The sequence below is a fragment of the Meleagris gallopavo genome, chromosome 11, assembly GCF_905368555.1.
Source record: "Meleagris gallopavo chromosome 11, MGAL_WU_HG_1.1, whole genome shotgun sequence".
NCBI classification, from domain to species: domain Eukaryota; kingdom Metazoa; phylum Chordata; class Aves; order Galliformes; family Phasianidae; genus Meleagris; species Meleagris gallopavo.
This window is the reverse complement of record NC_139414.1, coordinates 20,554,991-20,580,996: the sequence shown is the minus strand read 5'-3', so window position 1 is coordinate 20,580,996 and position 26,006 is coordinate 20,554,991. Positions and strand designations below refer to the sequence as shown.

Genomic DNA, 26,006 nt, shown 5'->3' with positions numbered 1-26,006 from the left:
TTACTTGCCTCATTCTCTGAACAGAGAAAGCTCTAGCCCAGAAATAGTGTGTCAAAGGAGAGCACAGAGCTATTGGCTCAAGATAATTTCATGCATTATTCTACAGTGTTTGGGCCAAGCACAGCAACTAGACTACATATCAATGATACATTATGACCTCAATCTTCTTATCCCTTCCCAGACCAGTGACTATCCCATAGCTTGAACAACAGTTTATCCTAACACCTAATACTTCAAGCATCTCCTTTCTCAACTTCATAAACATGCTTGTCTTTTTCCCAACTACTTCTCATCTATGCTTGTTGAATATTTTCACTAATTACTTTACAGGGCAGTGACAATCTTCAGGATAGGTTTTATTCTAGTGGATTTGTAAACTGTAGATCAGTACTTTTATGGCACGTGGAGCTTGCTGCATGAGGAAGTAAGTGCATGAGTGCAAGATCGGTTATGTTTGACACCAAAAAGAACAGAGTTCATTCAAAGGTATTGTCAAGGCTGTTACTGAAGCTATCATTTAGTGTAAATAAAGATAGGAGGTGATCACAGCCTCTGATCTATTAAACTAACGTACTAGATACCAACACACAACAAAATCAAAGAGAGTGTCAAAGCTTCATTAGAAATAATAGTGAAAATAAGAAAACAGTGCTTGATGGGAAACAAAATGAAATCGCTTCTGAACGCTGAACTCGGCACCAAGGACTGAAAGAATTGCTTGTCTATGTGTCAAACTGCAATGTTTCTTTTCTTAGCATCAAAACAAACTTTTACCAAGATATTTTCAAAAACAATAACAACAAACCAAACAACAAACAATAAAGTCTCCCCTCAACCTACAGAGCTTGACAGCACTAGCTCTGCTCATGGTAGGTTAGTTTTTACTAGTGTATTCTTCTCATCTTATAAAACCAAACAACTTTCCGTGGCAGTGACTAGTTAATAAAAGCTGCTCTCTCTCAGGGTTTTTATCTCTGGCAAGCCTGTGATTGGTTAATAAATACCTCTTTGCTTTCCGTGCTCCTATCCTCTGCAAGACCAGACTTCACCTAGAACACTTCAGCAAATAAAGACATCAAGAGAGATACTAAACTGCTACCTGAGCTCAGGCAAAGTATCATGCTCCCAGTTGCTTTGTATTCTGAAAACATCTATTGGAAACCACTACGTAATCCATTTCTTATCAAATTCCTGTAGTTTTAGAGCTCTGCCAGATGTAATATTAGAATAAACCTGAAGAAGGGCAACAAAAGTGCTTGCAGAAGAAAACAGGACTCTGGATTGTGAGATGCGTGCACATAGCATCTTTCTTCAGGGCAAAGATTAAAGGTGATGTTTATCTCTAATCTTCTGAAATTTGCTGCCCAGAATTCACTAAGGAAAGAGCAGATTTAGGAATCATTTATTTTACCTCTAATTACAGAGCAAGAATCTCAGTGTTCAAACCTGCATCTATAGCCCCCCCCCCTTTTTTTTTTTTTTTTTGATGGTGACTTTATTGTGATTGTTTTTAATTATTCCTGATCACAAAGGGTAAAATGGAAGAGCACATTTACAGTGCGGCTTGCAGTTGCAACCAGAGCAAAACCATTTTCTTCACTTCTGATAAGTGTAGTGCTTAATGTGGGGTGGCTAATCCCAAGGTAGTAATTAAAGACTAAAGAGATCTGCATGACACCTATCGTGGTGTGCTTGCTCCTGGAGTAAGGAACCAAAGAGAAGAGAAGCACGCTGTGAGTTGAGCCTCTACTACTCTGTTAACCCGCTAGGCTATATTGAACTACATATCATAATACAACTCATGGCATGACAGCATCATTAACAACTGTCACTTCTGCAATTAGACTGGGAATTCACAGAGCGATAGAGAAGGTTGGTTAATCATTTTTATATCTTTGTGAATGGCATTAGCATCACACATCATAATATACTCTCTATATTTTCTCTCAAGCTGCACCCCACTAAGAAAAAAAAAAGCCAGGCACCCATCATCTTCCATCAGAAAATGAAAACATCTATTATTAAAATGAATAGTAATGATGATTAGAAAACTAACAAAAATAACCTTTCTATAGCAACCACCACAAGAATGTTCTATGCATACTCAGATGAGAGACAACATTCAAGAAAGAGTAGGTGAGATAGTGAGATTCAGATCAGTTCAGAGAGGAAACTGACAGCATTCACTGCATTATAAAAATCTCATGCAGTGAATCTCAATGTGCTATTTCTAAAATGCTTTGCTGTAAATGCTTGCAGTTGGCCGTCAGAAAAAAAGAAATTGCTTAGACAAAGTTGTTAAAAAGTCTGTATTTCTAACCTCTCCTTGTTTGCCTAATTTTGTTCTCTCTTATCAGCAAGCCAAAGTTCTGGGGAATATATTGGCAGGGGTCTTCAACCCTTAACAGTAAAGTGCTCCAGTGGCTAGAAAAAAGTCTGGCCTTCTGACAATGGGCTAAAATTGGTTGTATAGAAGTTATATGCGAAGTAGTCAGTCATTCACAGACAAATAAAAGTTATGAGGACCATCAATACGTTAGAGAAAAGGTGCATTTCCATAATTAAACATAGGATTTTATGTGGAAAGGCCTATTTTCTAACTGATTTTAGTACAATGTTCTCAGACCTTTGTTGCTGTTTGATCCGGGATGCAGTCAATTCTCTCCACTGTTAATATGTTCGGACATTCTGGTGTAAATTCTGTTAGGGAAATAAAATAATGGGTTATTTCCAAAATACATTAATATCCGGATTATCATTAACTTGTTCTGCTGACTTTCTCACCACCTTGATTCTCTAACCCTGAATACAGACTCAAATGAGTTTAAATTATTGCTACTGTGATTTACCTTAACTTTGAAAAGCTGCACAGGACTACTCCAGATAAAGGTAGGAGAGCTTCACTTTCGATTTTTTGTACAAATGGGTGACATAAAATACTTTAATTGTGAAGATATACAGTAATTCAGTTTTCAGTAAGTCTTGTAACCCAGCCTGTACTGCTTCCTTAAAAATTTATGTTGAATGAAAATCAAAAGGGCTTTCTTTTATCTGAATAGTGCTGTGCAAGTGCTCTTATGAGTGTTCCATCCCATGAAATACTGCTCCATCCAAAGAAGCTTGAGTTAGACCATCAGATAAATGCACCTTAAGGTTCATTTAAGAGTATAAGCAGGATGGGAAATGCCTGTTTACAGGATTTGGTAGGATAAGACAAGAGGGAATGGTTTCAAAGTGAGATAGGGGAGGTTTAGGTTGGATATTAGGAGGAAGTTTTTCACACAAAGGGTGGTAAAGCACTGGAACAGGCTACCCAAGTAGATTGTGGATGCCCCATCCCTGCAGGCATTCAAGGCCAGGCTGGATGTGGCTCTGGGCAGCCTGGTCTGCTGGTTGGTGACCCTGCACATAGCAGGGGGTTGGAACTAGATGATCTTTGAGGTCCTTTTCAACCCAGGCCATTTTGTGACTCTATTATGTAAATGCAACACTGAAACTAACAGGAAATAATTGGATTTAAAAACACAGCAGAGAAACGCTCACTCTTTTTCCCTCCCCTACTTGAACATTCATATTCTTTGAATTAAATGATGCCAACAGCCAATTCCAACAGGAGTGCTATAGGACTCGTGAACATCTCAGCAAGCAGAGCTGAGCAGTCCCCATTGAGGGTTTTGCCTTTGGTCCTGGGAGTGGGAAGTACTTACCTGTAGTTTTGACTGCAGGTACTCCTGTTGCTAAAAGTGCAATGAGAACAATGGCCACCACCACCACCAGGCAGAAGAGGGCAATGAGAGTAATTTCCAGGCCACTGAACTTCCTCTTGCCCATCTAGGTCAAGAGGAACATCATTGGCATAAGGAAAACAAAAATAACAGCTTGAAAAACTCTATAAGTTACAGTATTCGTTCTCAGTTCTTATATTTTCATAAATCATTTAGGTTTTAAACCATATCTCCTAATCCTAGGATTAAAAATAAATCTCCTATTCCAGATAATTCACACAGATTACTGCGTTATTACACTCATGGTCAACCACTGAGAAATGTGTTTTGTTCCCACTAAAACACTTCTAAGTACGCAAATAAGAACTTTCTCCTGAGGTTATTTATGAAGTTTCTTACATTTTACTAAAACACCAGAAAGAACAACACAAGGCCATTAATGTTGAACTGCACACCAGCAGGAAAACTAATTAAAACTGATCTCCATCATCCAGATCAATATACATTGGCAGCAGCAACTGCATTTCACATTTGGTTAAGAATATTTAAACTTATAAAACAACATGAAATACAGAAAAACAGCTTCTTTTTTGTCCAAGTAAGAAAATGCAGAAATGTGTGCGGATTGCACTAGCACATGAAAGCGTTCTCAAGTGCTTTAGTGAGAACCTAAAAGAAAAATACTTTAGAAAAACTTCTGGGATGAGTTTTTGGCTTTTTGTTTTTTGGTTGATTTGATTTTGTGAAATAACACTGTTAATCTATTGCACTTCCTTCATCACTGACCATTTCCTACAAGTATAATTTATTACTCCAGCACTATCCTTATTCCTGGAAATCCCACAGCCACCAGAATGAATAGAGAATAAAAACAGTAAAGAAACACCAGCAATCTCCAGAACACTAAAGTTGATACTTAGATAAATGTACCCTCATGTATGGAGGGCCACAAAGATGCTCAGAGGGCTGGAGTACCTCTCCTATGAAGACAAGCTGAGATTTGGGTTTGTTCAGCCTGGGAATACCTTATTGTGGCCTTCCAGTACTTAAAAGAGAGCCTGAAAGAAAGCTGGAGTGGCACTTTTTACAAAGCCATACAGTGATGAGGCAGTGAGTAATGGCTTTAAGCTAAAAGTGGGTAAATTTATTTAAATATTAGGAAAAATAAGTCTTTATTATGAAGGCAGTGAGACCCTGGCACTGTGGGTGTGCTCAGGACAAGGCTGGATGGGGTCCTGGGCAGCCTGAGCTGCTAAGAGGTGTCCCTGCCCATGGCAGGGGTTGGAACTGGATGGGCTTTAAGATCCCTTACAACCCAAACCTGTCTATGATTCTACAGTGATTATTATCTAAGCTTTTTAAAATAACGTACTGCTATTCACATTTTCTCCATTAATATCAAAATTAGTAGCTATTTTTATGATTATAGTTACCTCCTAAGGGAAGTAACACATTTAAAACCTACCACTACACTGTATATTTAAAAGCACATATTTAAGGCCTGTTTCTACAATGAGGAAATTATATTCCAGCAGTTCCTCCTCTGGGTTTCCTGTAGTATTGTCAGAATACTCATCAGCTAGGAGCCCTAACAAGTAAAGTTCATTTTTCTGAAAACCAAAATATTAAATATTAAGAATAAAGAGGAATATTAAAATTCTTTTCGTCCAACTCTCCCCACCACCCTGCAAACATCCGCAGCATTGTATTTCAGCTTTTTCATTCTCAAGGTCTCCTCTACAAACTGAGAATTCTAAAACAAGGATTTATAATTTATAATTCATAAATGCAACTTTTGTTGTGCGACTTGGGCTCTGCAGCAAAGGGAAGGTCTGCAGTAACACAGATGGAATAAATGGGATAACGTACCTTAAAGCCCCTCTGCTTCCTTCATCTGCTGATCCTGGTTGTAAAGCTCAGTCTCAAAACCAATGTTTTATTCTCTGCTGTTATCAGTTCATTACAGTGTTTGCTAACCAATCTACCAATGGCAGGCACATACATAATTACAGGCAGGTTGCAGAAACTTTCTGAGCTAAAATTAGTTACTGTGGTTATTGTAGCCAAGGAATAGTTGGTTAATTAATAATATTTTGGTTCTGTATCACTCAGCAGGTTCTGTAAATGAGAGAAAAGAAGCAATAAAATGTCAATAAATTTGACCACATTGCATGATTTAATGGCTTTACTGTTCTTTTTCCATATCGTTGTTAGTAGACGCTTGATTCTTCACATTCTTTGTCTATCATTTCTGCTTTAATCACTGTATGAAGTCATTAAAGGTTCTCAAATGAGGAAAAAGACTTACTAAAATAATTGTTAATAGATAATCAAATTTATGATCATTTAACGTATTCAGTAACGAACAACAAATTATTAATGCTAATATCAATATAAACAGATTTGATGGGATCATAGCAGTAAATGTCAAAACAGTAGAAAGATGAAAGATTAGCACAGAAGAGAGTTTACAGGGAAGAATCTTCAATCATAGTATACAGCCTTAATATTTAATTGAATTTTGACTTTTTGTTACAACAGATATAATCATGACATTAAATCTCTACTTACCAAACTAAACAGTTTGGTTCATACCGTTCAGAGTACTTAGAAATTATTTTTCAATAAAGTGAAGGTGGCTGAGATAGATTTGAATTGTTCACAAATTGTGGTGGATGCCCTCAAGTCCTGCACTTGACCTAAGACTTGCTAAAGCTTGTGAGCCTTTGTAAGCCTCAGCATGACCATTCCTTGAACCAAACAGCATAGTGACAGTAGAGCACCAGCGCCCACGGCCATGACCACAAAGAGGGGTACAGCCCTAGATAAAGCAGGTGACTACTGAAATTCCTTATGGGAAAATAGCAAATTGCATCAGAAGTTGAGAGAAATATGATAAGAATTCTAAGTGCGAAGATGAGTCAATCGCTTTACCGTACAGCAGACAGACCCTCACATAAGCACCCCTGCCTGAAGAGGTAGGATGCAAAGCAGTGATCTCCTGCTGGGCTGAGACTTCTTTCAAGGTTATTCCTCAAGGTTGAGACATCCTCACTAACTACCCCTGTTGGCAAGCAAAACTTTAATTTTTAAAGGTACCCAATTTATGTTAAGATTTAGCAGCTTGAATATGTAGTAGACTAATCACTGTGACTCTTGTCATCATAATGAATTAATGGTATCAGGTTACTTAACATAATAAATCCAACTGCTGCTATATTGTTAGAAACGCGTAAGTGCTGGGTGTCTCCTGCAACATAAATTTACTCTATTTCCTAAATATTTCCCCTCCCTCTGGCAAATGCAGGTAAGAGAAGTGACCCCTCTGACCACAAAAGTAATGGTTCTTTTTTTCCCAAGTCGGTTCTTAAAAGGCAAGATGGTTCTCCTGGAATCATTGTCCTCTACACAGATGAACGCCACCACTCTCAATGACTGTTTTTAATGTGCAGCCTGGTATTCAGGTATCTTAGCCTCTCCATTCCACTGTAGCAACATCATGTACATCTGCACATGTGCAAACAAGCTCTTCAAATCTAATTCTAACGTCCCTCTTAATATTGCAAAATATAATTCTTTATGAGTGCACAATGAGACACAACAGTGTCACATGGATTATGAAGATAGCAATGATACTGGAGGTCTTGTTTGTTTATCTCTGTTTTCCAAATTGAATTTAGTTGTTCCAGGAAAGTACTTAGTTCAGCAAACCATATGGCCATGTGTTTCATTTAAACACGTCTGCAATCACACAGCCATCTACAGAGCCATTTGTTTAAGTGCTTTCCTGAATTCATAGTGCTACAATCTGATATTATCAATCAACTAGTATACATTTTCTATGCAATTTGAGAGCACAAAAGCACTGAACAAAAAGCTCTCACAAGAGGGTTAACCAAGCAGGTTTCCCAGCCATATGTGTTTTGTCTACAACAGATATCAACAACAGAGCTTTCAGGTCAAAATGTAGTATTGAAATCCAAGAAGCAGGAACTATCATGGAAGGACGTCTATCAGAAATCCAAGAGGAACATGCTGGCTCTCCTGTATTCCCTGCATGTAATGTTTACATGGGTGAAACCACCCTGAGTTATCACTTCAGCAAGATGGGAGCTCTTCAGTGAAGTCGTGGTCATGCTCAAGGAAAAAAAGAAGGCCAAACACTTTTTAGAAGCAGCTGTGGCAAATTCCATTCTCAAATACGCATTCCCCACACCTGGGAAAAAAGAAACTTGCTTGATTTACGTTCTGCACATTACAAGGCAGTTGCCAGCTGCATCTCCTTCCTTCTCTGAAATGAGATCTGAAAGATACAACTCTCTTCCTTCAGTAGGAGATATCAGTCGTTATCACTGTTCTGTGTACTGAAGTGCACATGCCTGTTCAGAGCAAAGATCCATAGGTTTGTTGTCCACTCCCAGCTCAGTTACTTATTAGCTGGATGTCAGGTGGTGATTAGACCACATTCATCATCTGCACACTTCATGTTTTTTTCTACCATATGGATGATGAAGATGATGATTCTGCTTAGAATGGTTTGATTAGCAACGTGTGCAGCTTTTTACCTAGAGAACTGCATAGGGTCTGGTCTTTCCAAAGAATCACTGTATTGCTATTCCATGGAGACTTATGGTCAGAATGACCCACGCTTGAGCTTCTTTCTCAGGAACAGCTACATAGGGATCACGTGCAGGGCATCTCCAAACAGCACAGGCAAAGATATGCTATTGTTTCTATCTAAATATATCTGCATATATATATATATATATATATATATGAACACTACAGATCTTGCTTACATAGAGTAATAACTAACTTTTTCTTGAGGAAAAAGAACAAAAACAGATATCCCAGTTGAGCAAAAGTCAAATAATTTGGCCAAGTCAACACTTTGGTGAGAGTCTCAGATTCTGTGTGACGTGACTGCAAGGTTTTTTGGCAGGAGACCCAACCTGTTCCTGCTGTAACTCTGCTGCAGTAAGTCAGCTTGTACTGGTAATGACTTTTCTCCCAAGAATTTCAGGACACTTTGGCAAACTAATGAGGCAGATACACACAAGCAGAAAACCCATCCAAATTCAACATGGCTCTTCGAGGACTGCTGGGAACCTACCATATAATCCATCCATCAATTAACAAGCAGATCACATGGATTATATTCCTCCGCTCCACAAATCATCTTATTTGGCACTGAAATCTCAAAAGACCTATTATTGCGGAGTTCAAATGAAAATCTATATATATAGATAGATAGATATAGATAGATAGATACAAATCCTCTTCACACTTAAAAAGACTTTAGCAACTCCAATATAACAGGCCCAACCCATAGAAAGTGCTAAGTGAAATATTACTGCACATTTCCAACTATTGTAGAGAAGATGGGGGGCTTTGTGAGTTATGTGGGGCTCTGTGAATAAATGCCCAGTGTTAAAGCAGAAGCTGGAGACCAGCACACCCTGTTTAGACAACAGTATCCTAGACTTTTAGACTAAGTCATTGCATGTTCTCTCTGGCTTGATAGATATGGAATTATTAAATGACCTGGGCAGTGTTTAAATGAGAGTAGAAGAAAAGTTCGGATGATAATTCTTCATTTTTTGTGTACTGTGCTTCATTGTCTTCATCAGATGAGGACATAGAAATCTGGATAAAGGCCTCACATCTTTTCTCAAAACTGCCAAGCAAAGTAAGCGTTATGAGCTTGGTAGAATTCAACCTGAAAAGGTTCACTGCACACATTAATCAGTTCTTCAGCACTTTGCTAAGACATCAGTGAAGGCACAGAACAACTGATATGTTCACTGTACAGTTTGCCTACTGCACCACCACCCTCTGGCCCTCTACTGGCAGCCCTGAGTTCTGTAAGGAAAGGGATGGCAGAGAAAATACTTTCAGAAAATTCATTAATGTTTGAGAAATACATTAATGTATAAGAAAGCAAATGCTTGCCACAATATAGGTATATTTTTCCTCTTTAAAGCTTCAGTGAACACAATACTCAGCAGAGACTTTGAAAGTCTGTGAGAGACAGCTCTTTTATGGAAATTTCTAGGCAGAAATCTTACCTGGGCTCCCTAGGAGATTGTTATTGCAGTTGCAGACCTGAGCATGAAGGCATGCCACTGTTAAGATGTACAACTTGTTACAGGTTTCCAAAAAGGACAAAAAAAAATCCTATATTTAGAACAAAATAATGATAACAATAATTTAAAAAGTAGCCAATTTTAAAGATGAACTGAGCAAGAAAAAAATAAAAAGAATAAAAAATAAAGTGTACTTGCCCTGGAATGTTCTTCATGTACTGAACTGAGATTAAAGTAAATCTGGTCAAGAGAAAGAACTGAGAAAGCCTCAGGAAATGCATTGCAAACATTTATTTTCTCAGTAGGACTTCGAAGAAAACAGATATGAATTCTTTCAGAGCTGTCTCCTTTTCCTGAAGTGCATCACAGTTCAACATAACATCATGTGTGAACTTAGTCTCAAACAGAAGTAGTTTTCATTTTATAGCATTTGGCAGCCAAAAGATTTTTACTTTGTTTATTAACCAGATAGAGAAATAACTTCAATAGAATAATTGCACTGTCATGGAAAAGCAGAACATGCTTGAAGTTCATTTTTGAAGCATGTCTAGTTCTAAGAGCAGTGCAATTAGATATTGTATATATTCTCCCCTTTCATAGCTAAATAAGTCTCTGCATACCTAAACTGTGGGCTGTAATCCTGGTTCTAATAACACCGCTGAGCCAACGAAATATGACAAAGCTGGATTCAGCTGAAGCTGTATACTTGCCCTGGAATGTTCCTCATGTACTGAACTGAAATTAATGTAAATCTGGTCAAGAGAAAGAACTGAGAAAGCCTCAGGATTCAGCTGAAGCTGAATCCAAGTGTTATTTATGAATTGTTATTTCAGATTCCAACCCAGTAAAAGCCATAATGGTGACTACAATGATAGCACTTCCAACTGAACATACACTGTAGAAAGGGGAAGAAATTCCGCATTTCTTATTGCAATCGAGGAAATAACTTGTTGTGAATCTCTAAATTACAGCAATATAGCAATCACTACTGAATGTTTTAGTGTAGTCAGAGCAGAACTTGTTTCTCATGTGCCTGTGATGATCTGATAGTAGATAAGACCTCAAATCAGATACAAAATATTTTAATACTTCTTGCTTTTCCACAGTTAGTGAAAATAGAAAGGAGAAACAGAGAAAGCACCCAGTATAGAATCAACAAGCATCACAATAGTCTGAACCATAATCATTAATATAAATCAGTTAGTTATATCTGTAAATTAGTAACTGCTGTTCTTTTAACTAGTATGTGGTATATCCTAGAAGAGCTAAATCTTACACAATGTCAATGTTTATTATTTGTCCTTGCAGTTGAGAAAGGAATTTCAACCTTGCTTGAAGGAAAGCATATTTTCTCTGTGGCTATTCGTGCTTCGAAACACGGAAATACCAAAATATGTTTCACATAGTTATTTGATCAAAACCTGTTGTCTTCTTCATTCTTTCAACAGTAATGAGATCACAGTAGGGATATTGGGAAATGCAAATCGTCCTACAGGCAAATTATTTGAACTGGTCATTTGTAGCTGGAATATGAATTTTAGGATATCCCTTGCCACCTATAAAGGTGAAAAAAGGTGAAAAAAGGAGAATCAATGTTTCCAGCTAATTGCTAGATGTTGATGGCACATAAAACTCAAAAGTTGAAACATATCCAGGCAGCTCTGCTTTTATCCCTGGGATGCTCCAAAGGGGATAACTGAGGGCTTTCATGGGCACACAAGGCTCCATAGCTGCCCCTGTGCCATTATTCCCCCCAACTTCTTTGGATCCCACACCTCTCCTTAGATATCTGAATCCACAGAGTGAGTCACAGAGCAAACCTAACCTAACCCAGATTAGATACTTTTTCAAGAAATGCTGTCTGCTCATAAAATGAAGGAATTACTTAAGGGTAGAAGCTTAGCAGTCTCCCTGCCTTTAGAGTGAGGAAAAGATAATTCTAAAGCAACTACTGAATGAAATCACTGTTTTGGCCCCTCTGAATATTTTTGTTTTCATTCAAAACTTGTCTGCTCATTGTTTCTATAACTTTTCTTGCCCTACCTGCAGATGGTCCTCCAGCCAACATCTGTGTTTCTTGCTGCTATTGAGCAGGAAACAAAGCAAAGCCATCATGATTATATACTGTATTATACTATATATACTTATACACCTATATTATAAAGTATCATAATACTATATATCATGTACTGATTCCTAAACAGCTTTCTTACTTATTTAGACATATTATACTCTTTGCAGTTTTGGGTTTTTTTTTTTTTTTTTTTTCAGTAAAAATTATAGATGTCCACAATACAAAACTATTAAGGGCTTAGGATCTTTATCTTAAAAAGGCAAAGAATTAATAATAAAAACTGAAAAACATGCATAATATGAGTCCAAAATCTCAATTTCTTCAGCTCCGATTTTGATACAGTATTAAGTAAATGCTCAACTCTCATCCTTACAAACCCTCAAAGTTCAGATTAGTCTTACGGTTTTCTCTCTAATCACCACAGTTGGCTTTAAAAAAAAAAAAAAAGAAAATGCCAAAAACATTATATTCCTATAGTCACTGGTAATCTTGTGTGGGAGTTTAAATGAAAACATCAAATATTGCAAGACTTGGAACAAAGTCTTGGGGGCAATGAAAATGATGGGACCAGTTCTTCCTTGGCTTGGCTGATTCCTCTGCTCCTGTCCTTCCATTCTCTCTCTGTGTCTTACCTATCTTTTCTCTTATAGAAGGCACTGTCTACAGCTGATCTTGTGGGACACATGGCTATTCAGTTCTCCCTAATTCATGGCTCTGTTCAGGCCTTCATGTGCAGCATGGAATCAGTTAAGGGCCAGGAGCATTTAGCTGCACGCAGCATGGGAGCTCAGCTCTCATTTTGAAGAGGGAAGCACAGGTTATTGCAGTAGGCTATCCCATACTGAGTAACTATCATATTTTTCCACTCTGTTAATTGATATTAATGACAGCCTGTGTCAAGAAATTCAGTGTTAAAAAGATTTGATATGCTAATAGTGTAGCCTGCAAGAGTGTTTAAAGCAAAGTGTGTCTTATAGAAATAAATGAAAAAAAAAAAAAAAAAAGGAAATAAAGTGGCCGTAGGATGACATACTTGTGCAGGGAGATTTGTCATGTGGAGAGTGTAAACAAATCTTAAGAACATGGCAAAAACAGCTTATATTAATGGGACAAAGCAATGCAAAACATCGTGGCACTGAACCTTGCAGTGACAATGATATTAAAGAAGCTCAGATGAGCTGCAAGATGCATGAGTCTCCCGGTTAATGAATGACAGCATTAATACCTCAAGGTGTAAAGGGCATAAGTGTATGTGTCTTAGCTGAATGTGTAAAAACTGTACCAGGTTTTGGAGCTGCTTCTATTAATTTCCAGCTGTCGAACCTTAACATCTTTTTGGGCTGTTAGCTGCACCCACGATGTCAGAGCGTTGAGAAATAAATATCACCAAGAGAAAAGGCAGCCCAACAAATGCTTCACAGCATTTACTTTCACATTGTTTGCTCTTTCTGCCTCTGTCCTTGAATAAACAGGAGAGTTAGGGGTAACTTGTCCAGAGCCAAGTTAAGCTGGGAAATACTTTCATAGTGACCACCACCCTAAGGAAACAACCTTAAAAAACAAAACGTTAGCACGCCCTCTGCCAAGGCTTGGCAAGTAGTTGATCTTACATTAATATTGAACTTTGTTATTAATTAAGTAATGATAAAGAATTGGTCGTTTACCAACTACAAACTTAACAGTGTATTTCACGCATTCAAACTTTGCTCAAGTGAGGGAATGACTTGACTGCCAGTGCAACCTTGTACTGTCCATAAAGTTTATGACAGTTGAAAAGAATACTTTTCAGTATTATATCTGTACTTTTGCGTACAGATATAATTATCTCAAGCTCATTTTAAAAAAATTAAATCAAATGAAGTTGTTACTATATTAATACAAAACTTTGCGTAGCACTCCCAATTTATCATGAAGGAAATACAAAAGCTAATGAATTCAGCATATTACATCTTGTGACAAACGGGCAATCTTACCTAATTTTATTCCAAGAAGGCTATTTTGTAACTACTATTGAAATCTCATTTTGTAATGAAGGGACCTTAAAGGGGTAATTTTACCAGAGAGCCTTTCAAGATTAGGAACATAACATTTATGTCCCCCAAAGCATCACCAAAATGATGCGGGAGAAAATCCTCCCACTGTTACCACATTTATATGTCATTCTTTCTAATAGTTTCACCATACTGCCGTGTCACTGAAAGAGTAAAAAGGAAAAGTAAGGACAGAAGTTTGGAGATTCTTTGACAAGAACCTCGTTAAGTGAAAAGATGTATTGGAAGAAGTGCTGGTGGTGATACATATCCAAAAGGAATGGAAAATAATCTCGATGGCAGAATAATAAGTAAAATGCCAAAATTGGTATGACACTAGAAAGGAAAAATTATTATTCATCCACAAGAGAACATGTCAGGTATTGCTCACAAAGCTTGTTGTCATGCCAAGTACCACACCACCCCATTAACTTTCACTGTAATATCTAAAGAGAAACGTTTATGTAAAATAGTCCTAGAACGTACCCTTAGTTCTTTGAGGTCTAGTACCAAAAAAACACCTGACTGTATATTCACGTTTTCTTTCGATTACCATGTTTCCAGCAGAACATCCAAAATAACTTGGCAGACCTCAAAGCTACAATGATGAAAGAAAAAACTACAATTATACATGAATAAATCATCGTGTAAGTTTGCCTATTTATCAGAACTTTTTGTCAAAAATAGTGCTCAGCAGAAACACACTGCCCTAATTTTCATTCATTTAATTCACTTTTTAAGAGCAAAACTCTCTTTGGACGTTTGACCATATAACATGACTCTTCCATAGTTAGGGACACACAAAAAATAGACAAAATGGCTGTACTTATTTAAGAACGACATTCCAAATCCAGAATTATTTTCTAAGATAAAAGTAAAACTCAGCAATAGCCACTGTTTCTGCCTGTGCACATTAGAAACATGACAAAATAATAATAATGATAATTTAGCGCTCACCTGTAAGCAGTGCTTCAGGAAAAAAAAACATCTGATCTGAGTTTTTTTGCTTTAGCCTTTATTGGTCCTGAAACAATTCCATTGCAATAAAAAGAATTCAATTTGAAAGCATTTCACTGAAGTACAGAAGCAAAAGATTTCAATACTTCCTGCCTTTCTAAAATACAGGCAGTACCTTGAGGAAACATAATGGGCCATTAGCGTGAGCCAAACAAATATGTTTATCTGTAAGTTCCTGTGCTGTGAGCTGAAAATCCCCGGACTCAAACTGTCAAAATCAAGGCTGGGTGGTGGGCAAACCTTAACTGGCTTCCAGTCAGCCTGCCTTACTTATGCAGCCAGTCATCACTAGCTCTAGAGAGAGAGTGGATTGGGGTCAGGGTTAGGAGTTTGTTCTTTTGGACAAAGATATTTATAAATAAGTCTGATTTAGACTTGCATGGTCTTTTTTACCCTGTATTTCTAATTTCCTTACTTTACAGGGAAATTGCATTAAATTCAGTCCTGTAAGTACACTGATCCTCCTACGAGATGTTGCCTATTTGGCTGTTTTACTACAGAATTTCAAAGCAAAGAGCAGCTTTTAGATGATTTTTTAAGCACAGTCACTAGAGATTACTACTACCTCTGACAGCAGTTTATTCCCATCAACTTTAATTGTAGACATGCTTTACCAATCTGTTTAGATCATATGCTGTTCTCTTGGGATACAGAAAGCCGTTACCATGAATCACCATTATAGTAAACACACAACAATTCCTTCAGTGAAATAAAACTTCAAGACCAGTATTTATTAGTTAACCCTGAAACTTCAAGTTTAATTTTGCAACATCAGTGTCAGGGAACTCCAATGTCTGGTGGAAGTCTTAAAAATTGATGGGATCGCTTGGCGAACTCCGTTGGTCCCTTCCAACTTAGGACACACTGTGATTCAGTGACACTACAACACATCCATTTTTTTGTTCTTCATTAAGGGCTACGAGAGAGTAATAACAGTAGGAATGACTGTCATCCCAAAGAGGGAAACTAGAAAGGGAGAAGATGAGGAAAACCTATGGGGAGTACTGGAGAAAATGTTTCATGCAAGTTGTCCTGAAGGCGCAACGCATCCTGTGTAGTAATTCATTATCCCTCTCTTCTGCAGGGCAGCACTTAGAACTTGCAAAAAGAGAGCCAGGCACTAATGACTGATGTCAGTGAGCACTTCCAATCTTTATTTAATGTATTGAACAATACCCTGGCAAATTGGGTAAGACTGGAAGCAACACGATAACCCTGAACCTGCATTTTTAAAGGCTTGAAAATCCAATCGGAAGGTATGCCTCAGCAAGATAAAGAACACAGTTTTTGAAAAGGAGACTCTAATTCATTAGACACATGCCATAAAAATAGCTCCACTCTGCTAGACCTGAAGCTTGAACTGGAATCTATGTACTGTTTCAATTTCTATTTTCCCCACTTATCTAGTTTTACAGCTTTCTACAGTACAGCCCTTAGCCATCACAGGCCTATATTTAGCCAACTATTTTCCTTTATTTCTTAAAGAAATACAGTATCTGATGGTGGCAAATGCATAAAGTATCTAAATTCCTGACTGTTACTCCAGAGTCATATTACACTGTTCCATTTTCTCACTTCTTGTATAATTACAGAAAATTAGGACTTCAAACACCAAGGTCAGTTTGGCTCCTTTAAGAGCGTTTAGCAGGTTTCAAAAAAAAAAATGTTTGCTTCAAGTGATCTAAATCCCAGAGCAGCCCCTCTGTAGGCACAAAACCTCTCAAGTGTGTGTGGGGGGGAAGCTTGCAGCAGAGGTAGTGTAGAAATAATGACTTACTTATTTGATGAAGAGCCAAACACGTTCCATTCAATTCCTACCTTGGAATGTACCTACATGGAATGTACTTTCTGGAGGCCGACTTGATTGTGTAATGTTCAGGCTGGTCTCTACATTTGCATTGCAAAGACCCAGCCATTAACAACCATTAAAAGTTTGCAGCTCACCCTTGTTCCTTTCCCTTAGCGATTTCTTGCATATGGGTAAAATGCATTCAGCTGCATCCAGAGAAGACACCAGATAATGGGTCTCACAGCTCAAGAAGAACCAATGGGGCTTGCTGCCTTGGCATTAGGTGACTTCTCCACCTGATTACATCTGGTTTTCTCATAAACAGAAGAGATTCAAAACGGGGATTAGCATTAGTATCCTTTTGAAGCTGGTGTGTATCGTTCATCCCTCCCAAATCAGAAACGAGGCCTAAGTAGAAAGAGTTAAAAATCAAGCCACCTGGCAAGATAATGTAGATGAGCCACGTGGAGAAAGAAACCAAATGCACTCTCTTAGAGTTCCAGCTCATGCATCACAAGCACCTCCGGGCTTTGGGGTCAGAGTCTGGCATGAAATAGCAACCACCTGGGTAGGGCTATCACAATCTTCTTCAAGGCCTCTGGAAAATAAATACATAAATAAAATTGGCTTCCTTCTTTGCTTCTGGGAGATGAGATCATGGCCTGTTGATGACTGAGGACAAGATCCCCCTGAGGCCCCAATGTTCTGTTGCCAGTCAGTAGGATGGGAAACCAATTCACCAGCCAGAACAATTTCTCAAGCAACATAAAGAAAAAAAAACAGATTATTAAATAATGCTCTGCCCATTGCCACAGAATACCCCCAAAGGTAACCAAAGCAGCTTTATGGAAATAAAAACTTAGCTGAGCTGAGATGAATTCATTCTTCCTAACTGCTCCATCAAGGATACCAGTACCTTTCCCTGCAGCACACGTTGCTGGTCTGGGGATGCAGAGCTGCTCTGGTTTCCTACAGGAGCTCCTGTAGTGCCGTGCACTCATATTGTGAATCATTATCACAAAATGCTGAACTGAAATACTAGCTAGCGAGCTACCCTGATTGAATTGCACTGCTCTCCAATGCTAGCTCCACAATAATTGCCTCAACAGCTGCCTTCAATAAGGCACTATTTATTTTTCAGGATTTGCAGCTTTAGTGATGCTATAATTATAGCAAAAATACACAAGTCACTTAAATTACTGTAATAATTAAGCCAGACTAATTTGCTGTAATTATTTCTTCCAAGACAAATAGAAAGTTTTCTAGTACCTTTTATCTCTTTGTAATGTATTATCAAACATTTTCAGCCTCCTCTTGGTTTATCCTGCTTCAACAATGCTCTGGGACATTGAACTCAAATTTGATATGTAATGAAATTATATGAAAAGAACTGGGAGCTGAGATCTCACTTTCTTTCTTTTTAAGTAACAGAAGAATTTCACTACATTTCAGTTTACACTTGATACACAGTACCAAGTAATATTGCTCCTACTGTTAATTACTGTCAGCATAGGATACTCAAATTGCACCTACCTTGGCTGACAGCAGAGCTATCAGACACTACAGCCTGCATGGCCAGTAAGTTGGTGTGTGCCTCCATTGACAGCACTGCAATGGCACATTACCAGCTCTAACACCCACTCAGTCAAATATTCAAGTAGCCTAGGTATTTTCCTTCCTCGCAGAAATATCATAATGTTTCAGATTATTAAGATCTGTTCTTTGCTTACTCATTGCACTGGAAATGAAAGAGCGCAGATATACAATCAGAACAAATGTTATCTAAAGTAGGTTGGGATCTTAGTCAATAAGGAACAAACTATGACATCTGTTTTGGAACTGAGAGAATAAATTCTTAAAAGGAAAGCCCAATGCATGCAATGTGTGCTTTAAAAGTCAGTGTTTACCCTTTACACCCCTATAATGGCTGCTATTGAGCCAAAAAAGAGGAAATAACACAAGACAGCAAGTATAAAAATTGACAGCAAATTCTTTTTTTTTTTCCCCTCCCTCTATGTAAGAAAGGAAAATATTCTAACTGCAAACAAACTGTAAACTGTTTCACTGAATAGATGGCAACCTGTAAGTCTGGGCCAGGAAATAAAAATCACTACATGGTTTATTGTTTTGCTACTCAGCAGAAGTGAGTACAATAATAGCCAAGTTATTTTAGGTCTTGACAAAGCAGTACATACAGCTGTCATGTCAGCAGCCACCCAAGGCCTTCAGTACTTATCGCTGCTGTAATCAGCCAAACCACTGCTCTATTTCTTCAAAGCATCCCAAACTTTTACAAAATCTTTAAAAAGTAGAGGCTTCCAAGTTTTTTTTTTTTTTTTTTTTCTTCTTTTCCCTGTGAGATGTGATTGATAGAGTTAAAATAACAGAAGGGAGCCCTACAGGTCGAATGCATAAAATCTTCCAAGTTATTCTCTTTCCAATGAATTTTTTCATATTGCCATCACAATTCCTCTGGAGCATCAGTATCTTCTTTTGGGCAGCTCTCCTCCTGTCAGACTGCACAAAATGCTCCACCAGCATCTCCTGCAGCACCGGGGTGAAGAAACCCTTCAAACTGGAGATTTGTGTGCTAGGATTTCTGATGTACATATCCTAGTAGAAACTATCTGACCAGCCTTTGACAGAGGTCAACAGAGGCATGCTGCTTTTTGGCCTTGCCCATCAGCTGCCTGTCCCAACCACCCCTAAGGTGAAACCCATTTCATCTGCTGAACACTTACAGATCTCCCTGAAAATAATGTGCATGCATATTTAGATATGTTGATCTGACAGCTAACTAGAGCCTCATGTCTTCAAAAAATAAAATAAAACAAAAATCATGGGTTGAATTAAGTTACAACCATAAAAGGTATGCTGTAAATTTTTGCAGAGAACAGAACTGGCAAAGTATTATAAATCCCAGCTCGTCACAAGAGGTGTGGCTGACAGCCTTTGACATAATGGTAGTGACTTTCCCACGTGGATACAAGTTCTCTGCCTGCTTCAGCAGAGGCAAGGCTGGCAACATGACAAGTATGGCCTATACATGCCTACTCGTGTGCTCGTGCACCAGATGGCACAGCAAATTTTAGCTTCAGTACCGTACCTTTGAGTTAACAAAATTGCTACTGTTTTCACAAGCAGTTTAAATAATTCCAGAGAGTTAATAGAAGTGCTGCTTTTTCATTTTCTGCCTATTCTTAGTGTCTGACACTAATTATATGCATTCTTGCACCCGTTGAAATTAATTTGGAACTAGACCAGAATATATATCAATCTTGACACTATGGTTTAACAGTCAGCATGCTAATGTGCTAAAGCTGTATATATTTGAACTATATCAAGTCTATAATAAAATCTAAAAAAAAAAAAAAAAAAAAGAGGAAAAAAAAAGAGATTGAGTAGGAGTTACTGGTTTCCACTTAAAAAATGAAAAACTAATAGCATACATAAGAGCAACTATTAATATTTTGTTGCAATATCCCCATTGGCTTATCCAGGCTCCATAAAATAAGCTGGAAAATAGAAATGTGTAAGTACATTGAAATTTTGTTTATCATACCTTTTTCACTAGTGCAAACTCCTAGTATGTGTCCCCAGCTGCTGTGTTGCTGCTTTCCACAGTAATTATAGGTCACTTTCATTCACATAATGACACTTGGAAGTGAGAATGTAAGGTCTAATTAGCTAAGTCAGAATTAAGCATACATGAAAACACTCCTGTATCCCTGCACGCCATGTTCTTAACATATTTGTTTTCAAGAATTTGGAGGCAAGAAGATGCATATTCTAATACACATATCGTGGCATGGTGTAATTTGATTAGCTGACAAAACCATTTCATAGCAGCTCTTCAGAATGACTGGCAATAATATATGTATATATACAGAAATTATAGATGGTTTCTGATTACTCTTCTGATTAGATCAAAGTCGTATTTCATGAATTCTGATGTTGTCTCCACATATACTCTACTATGCATTTTCATAAATTATATACCTATTTAGATAGCCCCTAACAACATTCAACTGTATTATTTACTTCTAATAAGATTATCACAAAGGCCACGTAGTACACTTACGTAAAACTGGACATACAACTGTGTTCCCTCGAGGATGAGCTTTACAGAAGAGCGTATACAGGTAGGACAGCAAAGTGTAATGAATGCTCAGGTAATGGAGCTGCATCAGGGGAGGGTCCAGGTGGGGGTTAGGGAAAGGGTCTGTCCCAGAGGATGGTTGGTGAGCATGGCCCCGAACTCCTGGATGGGGTTTAGAATCTTGTACAATAGCTGGAAGTTATTAGAAGCAGCTCCAAAACCTGGTACTTTTTTTTTTTTAAACACACATTCAGCTAAGACATATACACTTATGCCCTTTACACCTTGAGGTATTAATGCTGTCATTCATTAACCAGGAGACTCGTGTCTTGCAGCTCATCTGAGCTTCTTTAATATCGTTGTCACTGCAAGGCTCAGTGCCATGATGTTTTGCATTGCTCTGTCCCATTAATATAAGCTGTTTTTCGCCTTGTTCTTAAGATTTGTTTACACTCCCCACATGACAAGTCTCCCTGCACAACTATATCATCCTGTGGCCACTTCATTTCCATGTTAAGACACACTCTCCTTTAAACTCTCTTGCAGACTCCCGAGTGCAAACTGCAGTATTAGAGCATAGAATGATTTTAACTTTGAATACCTTGATTCAAGCTCTTATCAGTCAGGGTGGTACTGACTCAGCCTGGGATGGCCTACGACAACCACCAGTGCTCTCCTCTTAATGGCTGCTGCGGGAGTCACCGGTCTTTCCTTCAAAATCTGAGCTACAAACATTGAAATGTTTTCTGAGAAAACTGGAAATTAAGAGAGTACTGTCTGGGCATCCAACCACTTCATCACTAAGAAGCTGTGATGAAAGAAAAGGAACCCCAGGAGAATACTGCTGTGGGCACCTAAGAAAAACGCACTTGGTCAGTTGAGGCCTAGTTGTAGGATTACTGCCCTGGGTCAGTTACTATCAATTTTAAAGGGAATGTTTGCTAAACTAACTTTCTATCTGATACACTGGCAGTCCCAGCTTGCTCCCAGGGTTCTCCTTTAGGTCTGGGCTGATGGAGAAGACATCAGCTTCATGCAGAGCTGTGTTTTGTGCTGCAGCCTCCTTGCACACACTTGTGCCTGCACTTCTTTCCACTATTTACCCATAACAGCTCTGTAGCTCAGACTATTTTCACAAAATTGATGCTTTTTAGGAGAAATGCATAAAAAAAAAAAATCACAGAAAACATATGCATCAGTAAGCTTATTTAAGGTTTCCTATTGCTACCAGTACGTCACCTTTACTAACAATAATTATCTGTGTCATTTTGCACAGCACAGAAATAAAGAGCCTTGGAAGGTATACTATCAATACTACTTATTACATGAAAAAAAAGGAACGCAAGAGAACGTCAACTAGTGCACCTGTGAGTGCTGTTACCACAGTTTCTGGTCTTTATAGATGAAAGACGGCAAAAAAAAAAAAAAAAAGTACTTTGTGTGTAACACAGAGTTGGTAACCACATTTTCAGAGTAACCAACACACATAAAGCACTCCACACAATCCACTGTGAATTACCAAAATGCTAGCAGCAGCTCTATAGGGACCAGTAAGTAGATATCTTTCCAGTTGCTATTGTTTCCTTATCAATGCAGTCTTAATAATGAGGTTCAGTCTTTTCTTAATTCTACAGATTTAACAGTGCAATGCTCACACTTTCAGTAAACTTTGCTCCAAGGAAGGAATAGATTGACGCCTGCTGCCATCAGATAAATTACTCCTGAACGTTTGAACCAAGATCGATTTAGAAAGTGTAGTATATTACATCATCCGTTGTTTGAGCTGTAGTATTACTCAAAAAGCTTGTTTTTATATTCGCACTATTCCCAGGGAAATATTGCGATAATATCTGAAGAGACATTTCTGTGAGATGGTCCTGGAATGGTGCCTGAATTCTTTCAGTATCATATTTCAGGAAATGTGACTATATATTTATTTTTCCCTTTGAACTGCTATCTGTTTTCAGCAGGACTTACAAAATATCCCATCAGCCCTTAAGGTTAGAAGGACTCAAGAAGAAAAAAAAAAGCACCATTATAACTGAACATGAATAAATCATCATGTAAATTAGTTTGTTTATAGCTTTATCACAACCAAACACCACCCAACATTTTTCCATTGACCGTGGGAGCCATATCTCATTTTGTGCTTCTGTGGAAATAGTCACCAAAAAGAGACCCTGTCTTGGTTCAATACAATTGTAGGCCAGTTCTTAATTGGAAAAACAAACAAACACACTTTTATTCTGAATAACTCACTAACAAAAAGATGATAAAAGAGCACTATTTTTGCACAAGAAAACAGGAACGAGCAAACAAAAAATGCACCACATCTTCCAATCCACGTCATACTTTCAGAGGTAGAGAAAAGAAAAAATATTGAAACTCCTGTTATGGCAAATCACATTGTTTTCTTCAGTTCTGGAGATTTTTCTTTTAAAAATACAATTTGGCATAGAAAGTACAACCACTGGTTCTTTCTGTATCTGTCATTCACACAGAAATACATTCACACAGAAACATTTCATGCCTTTACCTATTAGGAGTGCTTCAGGAAGATAAACAGTAGACCACTATTTTTTATTTATTATCACTCTTGAAACAATCCCTTTGCAACAACTACAAAAAAAACAAATTTGGAAGTATTCTATTGACATATAGAAGCAAAAGCCTTCAGTGCTTCTTGTCTTTCTTGACTGAAGAGAACATCTTTAGAAAAACATAACAGGTGACTAGAATGGGTCAAACAAACCTCATGATCTGTAATGACCTGAATTCCCCAGGTTCAAGCTGTCAGATTGCATAAAGAAAATATGAGGGGAGATATTCTTGTGAAACAAGTAGGATCCAAGGGAAATCCTAATTGCTTAAAAAAAAAAAGAACAAACAGAAAAAACAGAGGACTATGTACACTACACTATCACTGTAAATAGATGCTATATCTGGTATAGTACTGATACTGCTACGGCAAATACAGAATAGATTCAAAGGAGGGAATTCAATTGTATAGCTCAATAGAAACAACTAACTACACAACCTTCCCATTAACCAGTCAGAACCCGAATTCTGATTCAGGTCACAAATGTGACAAAAGATTACTTAATTAAGCCACACCTCCCTTTAACCTTCCAAACCAATTCAAAAATAGGGGTAGGAAAATGTTTTAATCAATGGCAAAGATGAAGAGGAATTCACCCAACCAGATGTGGTGGTGCTCTGGAGTACACTGTGGCTTCAAAACACTCTGAAGATGCTTAGGTCAGTTTAATTGTTCATAGTAAACAAGCCCCATGCTTGTATTCTCCTGCTGATCACCTTGCAGTAAATACACTGCTAAGTAGTCCTTAAATAAGCCATTCCAACTCCAGAGTATGACAGCAGTCTCCACGCGTTACCCAAACGCCAGCACTGAGCAGCACTACCAACATCCTTACAGAGGTCATGCAGAAAGAGCTCAGCCCTCTGTAGCTCCCACAAGGGTTAGTGGAATATTTATTTCTGGTGCTGGTGGATATTTATTTTAGAAGGTTCTGGTGCTTCAGAACCTCCTACGTGATCGCCAAGAGACGATGTGCGATTACAACCCAACATTTGGGAAAGCATTATGCAGATACTACAGTCTGTTTCACCCAAGAGGATACAAAAAGCAACACTGCTTTCCATACAGGTTTATATCAGATGGCCTTCAAAGTTCCCACTCAACCTAAATGACTACACAGTTTCAGTTGCTACCCAGGAATTAATAATTAGTCAGAGATCATTTGATAACATTTATACATCAATGTAAATTTTTTCCTCTGGGTTTCAAGAGAATATTTAGTGCACATATGTTGTAAAAGAAATAAGAGATAAGAAGATACCATAAATAACGTCACTGGCAAGAGCAAGACAAAACCAGTTGCATCTAATGTCCCCGTGACCACACTGCAGTTGTGCAGTACCTTTCAAGTGATCATGCCTTTGTCTTGAAAGAAAAATTTATTTCCAGTAGTATATACCTTCCATAGTTTTCTCCATGTGGCATACAAGCCACAGATGATAGGTAACATCAAACCGTTTATTCTACTCGGGGATCATTGCCCAGAAAGTCAATGTTACACTGCGATTCAGTTTTGAACATAAGACACATGATAAAGACACCACGATAAGATATCGGCTTGTAATTCCTAACTAGTTATGTCACAAGGCTCAGGATTGCCAGCCAGTGACCAGAAGCCTCAGCCCAGTGGCCAGCAGTCCAACCAGAAGTGGGATTCATCCTCAGGCACTTCTGTGCCTTGTGCTTATGCAGCCCCAGTTCTTGGGAAGAGAAGGGAAGCGGTTCCCGTGCTGCCTGCTTGCTGTGGCTCACACATGGTGCCCTTGATGCTGCACAGGGCTTCTCCAGTTTCAGAGCTGCCTTCACTCCTCTCAGCAGCCAGGGCCTTGCTGCTGCAGCACAGCCTCTGCAGAAACAGCTCTGCATCAGAAATGCCCCAGCGTGATGCTAGTCTAAAGGAGATGTCACCGCCTCCTGCTCAAAGTGGGCTTTGCCACCTTCTCTTTTGATTGGCCATTGGCTCCAGGTGAGGATTCAGACAGTTCTCCTCCCTCCAGCTCCTGCTGTACATACTGAAGCTTTCAGGCGTCACAGCTTTCAGAAAGCTGCTTTTCACACACCCGGGGGTGATGTCACACCTGCTGGGTGACCTGCCTTTGATGGATCTTCCCCTTGGCTTTAGCTGCTGTTTTCTGGTCCCCGACACAGTAACAGGGGCTTCCTGAGGGTAAGGTGAAACCAGCACATCAAACCCACTGGTGCCTTGTGCAATTGAATTGCTCCAACATACACAGCTCTCACAGAAGGGAGCACTCAGCCTGTCCCATCCCAAATGGCTGCAGCTGCTGGGGGAACTGCACGAGCAAATCCGTTCAAAGGAAGCGCGGTAACATTCAAAAAATCCAGCACCACCTAATTGTTTGTCTCAAAACTATTTCAAAAGAAAAATCAATTGCACTCTTGCTATTTTGCTGTAGCCCAGTAAGCTGAGAGCAGGCATTCACATGTGGCAAAGTCAGTACACAGACCAGGTGCCTGAATCCTGCCTCGAGATGCTGCTTTTGAAATGCAGAGATGGTTGGATGGATGCAGCCTCTGTGCTGTTGCCACCTTTACCCTTCATGACTGCTACCAGAAGGCATCAGTT

At 38.5% G+C, this 26,006-nt stretch overlaps 1 protein-coding gene across 1 annotated transcript in view; it reads right to left on the bottom strand.

Moving 5' to 3' along the window:
- Positions 1-5,741, bottom strand: part of SI (sucrase-isomaltase) — a 45,583-nt gene extending 39,842 nt beyond the window's left edge. Inside the window, exons 1-3 of the mRNA XM_031555006.2 lie at positions 5,595-5,741; positions 3,708-3,831; positions 2,627-2,700 (exon numbers count right to left, since the gene is read on the bottom strand). Of these exons, the coding sequence (XP_031410866.1) occupies positions 2,627-2,700; positions 3,708-3,831 (198 nt within the window). The 5' untranslated portion in view covers positions 5,595-5,741. The remainder of the gene's footprint in view (positions 1-2,626; positions 2,701-3,707; positions 3,832-5,594) is intronic.
- Between the last annotated feature and the right edge of the window lie 20,265 nt (positions 5,742-26,006).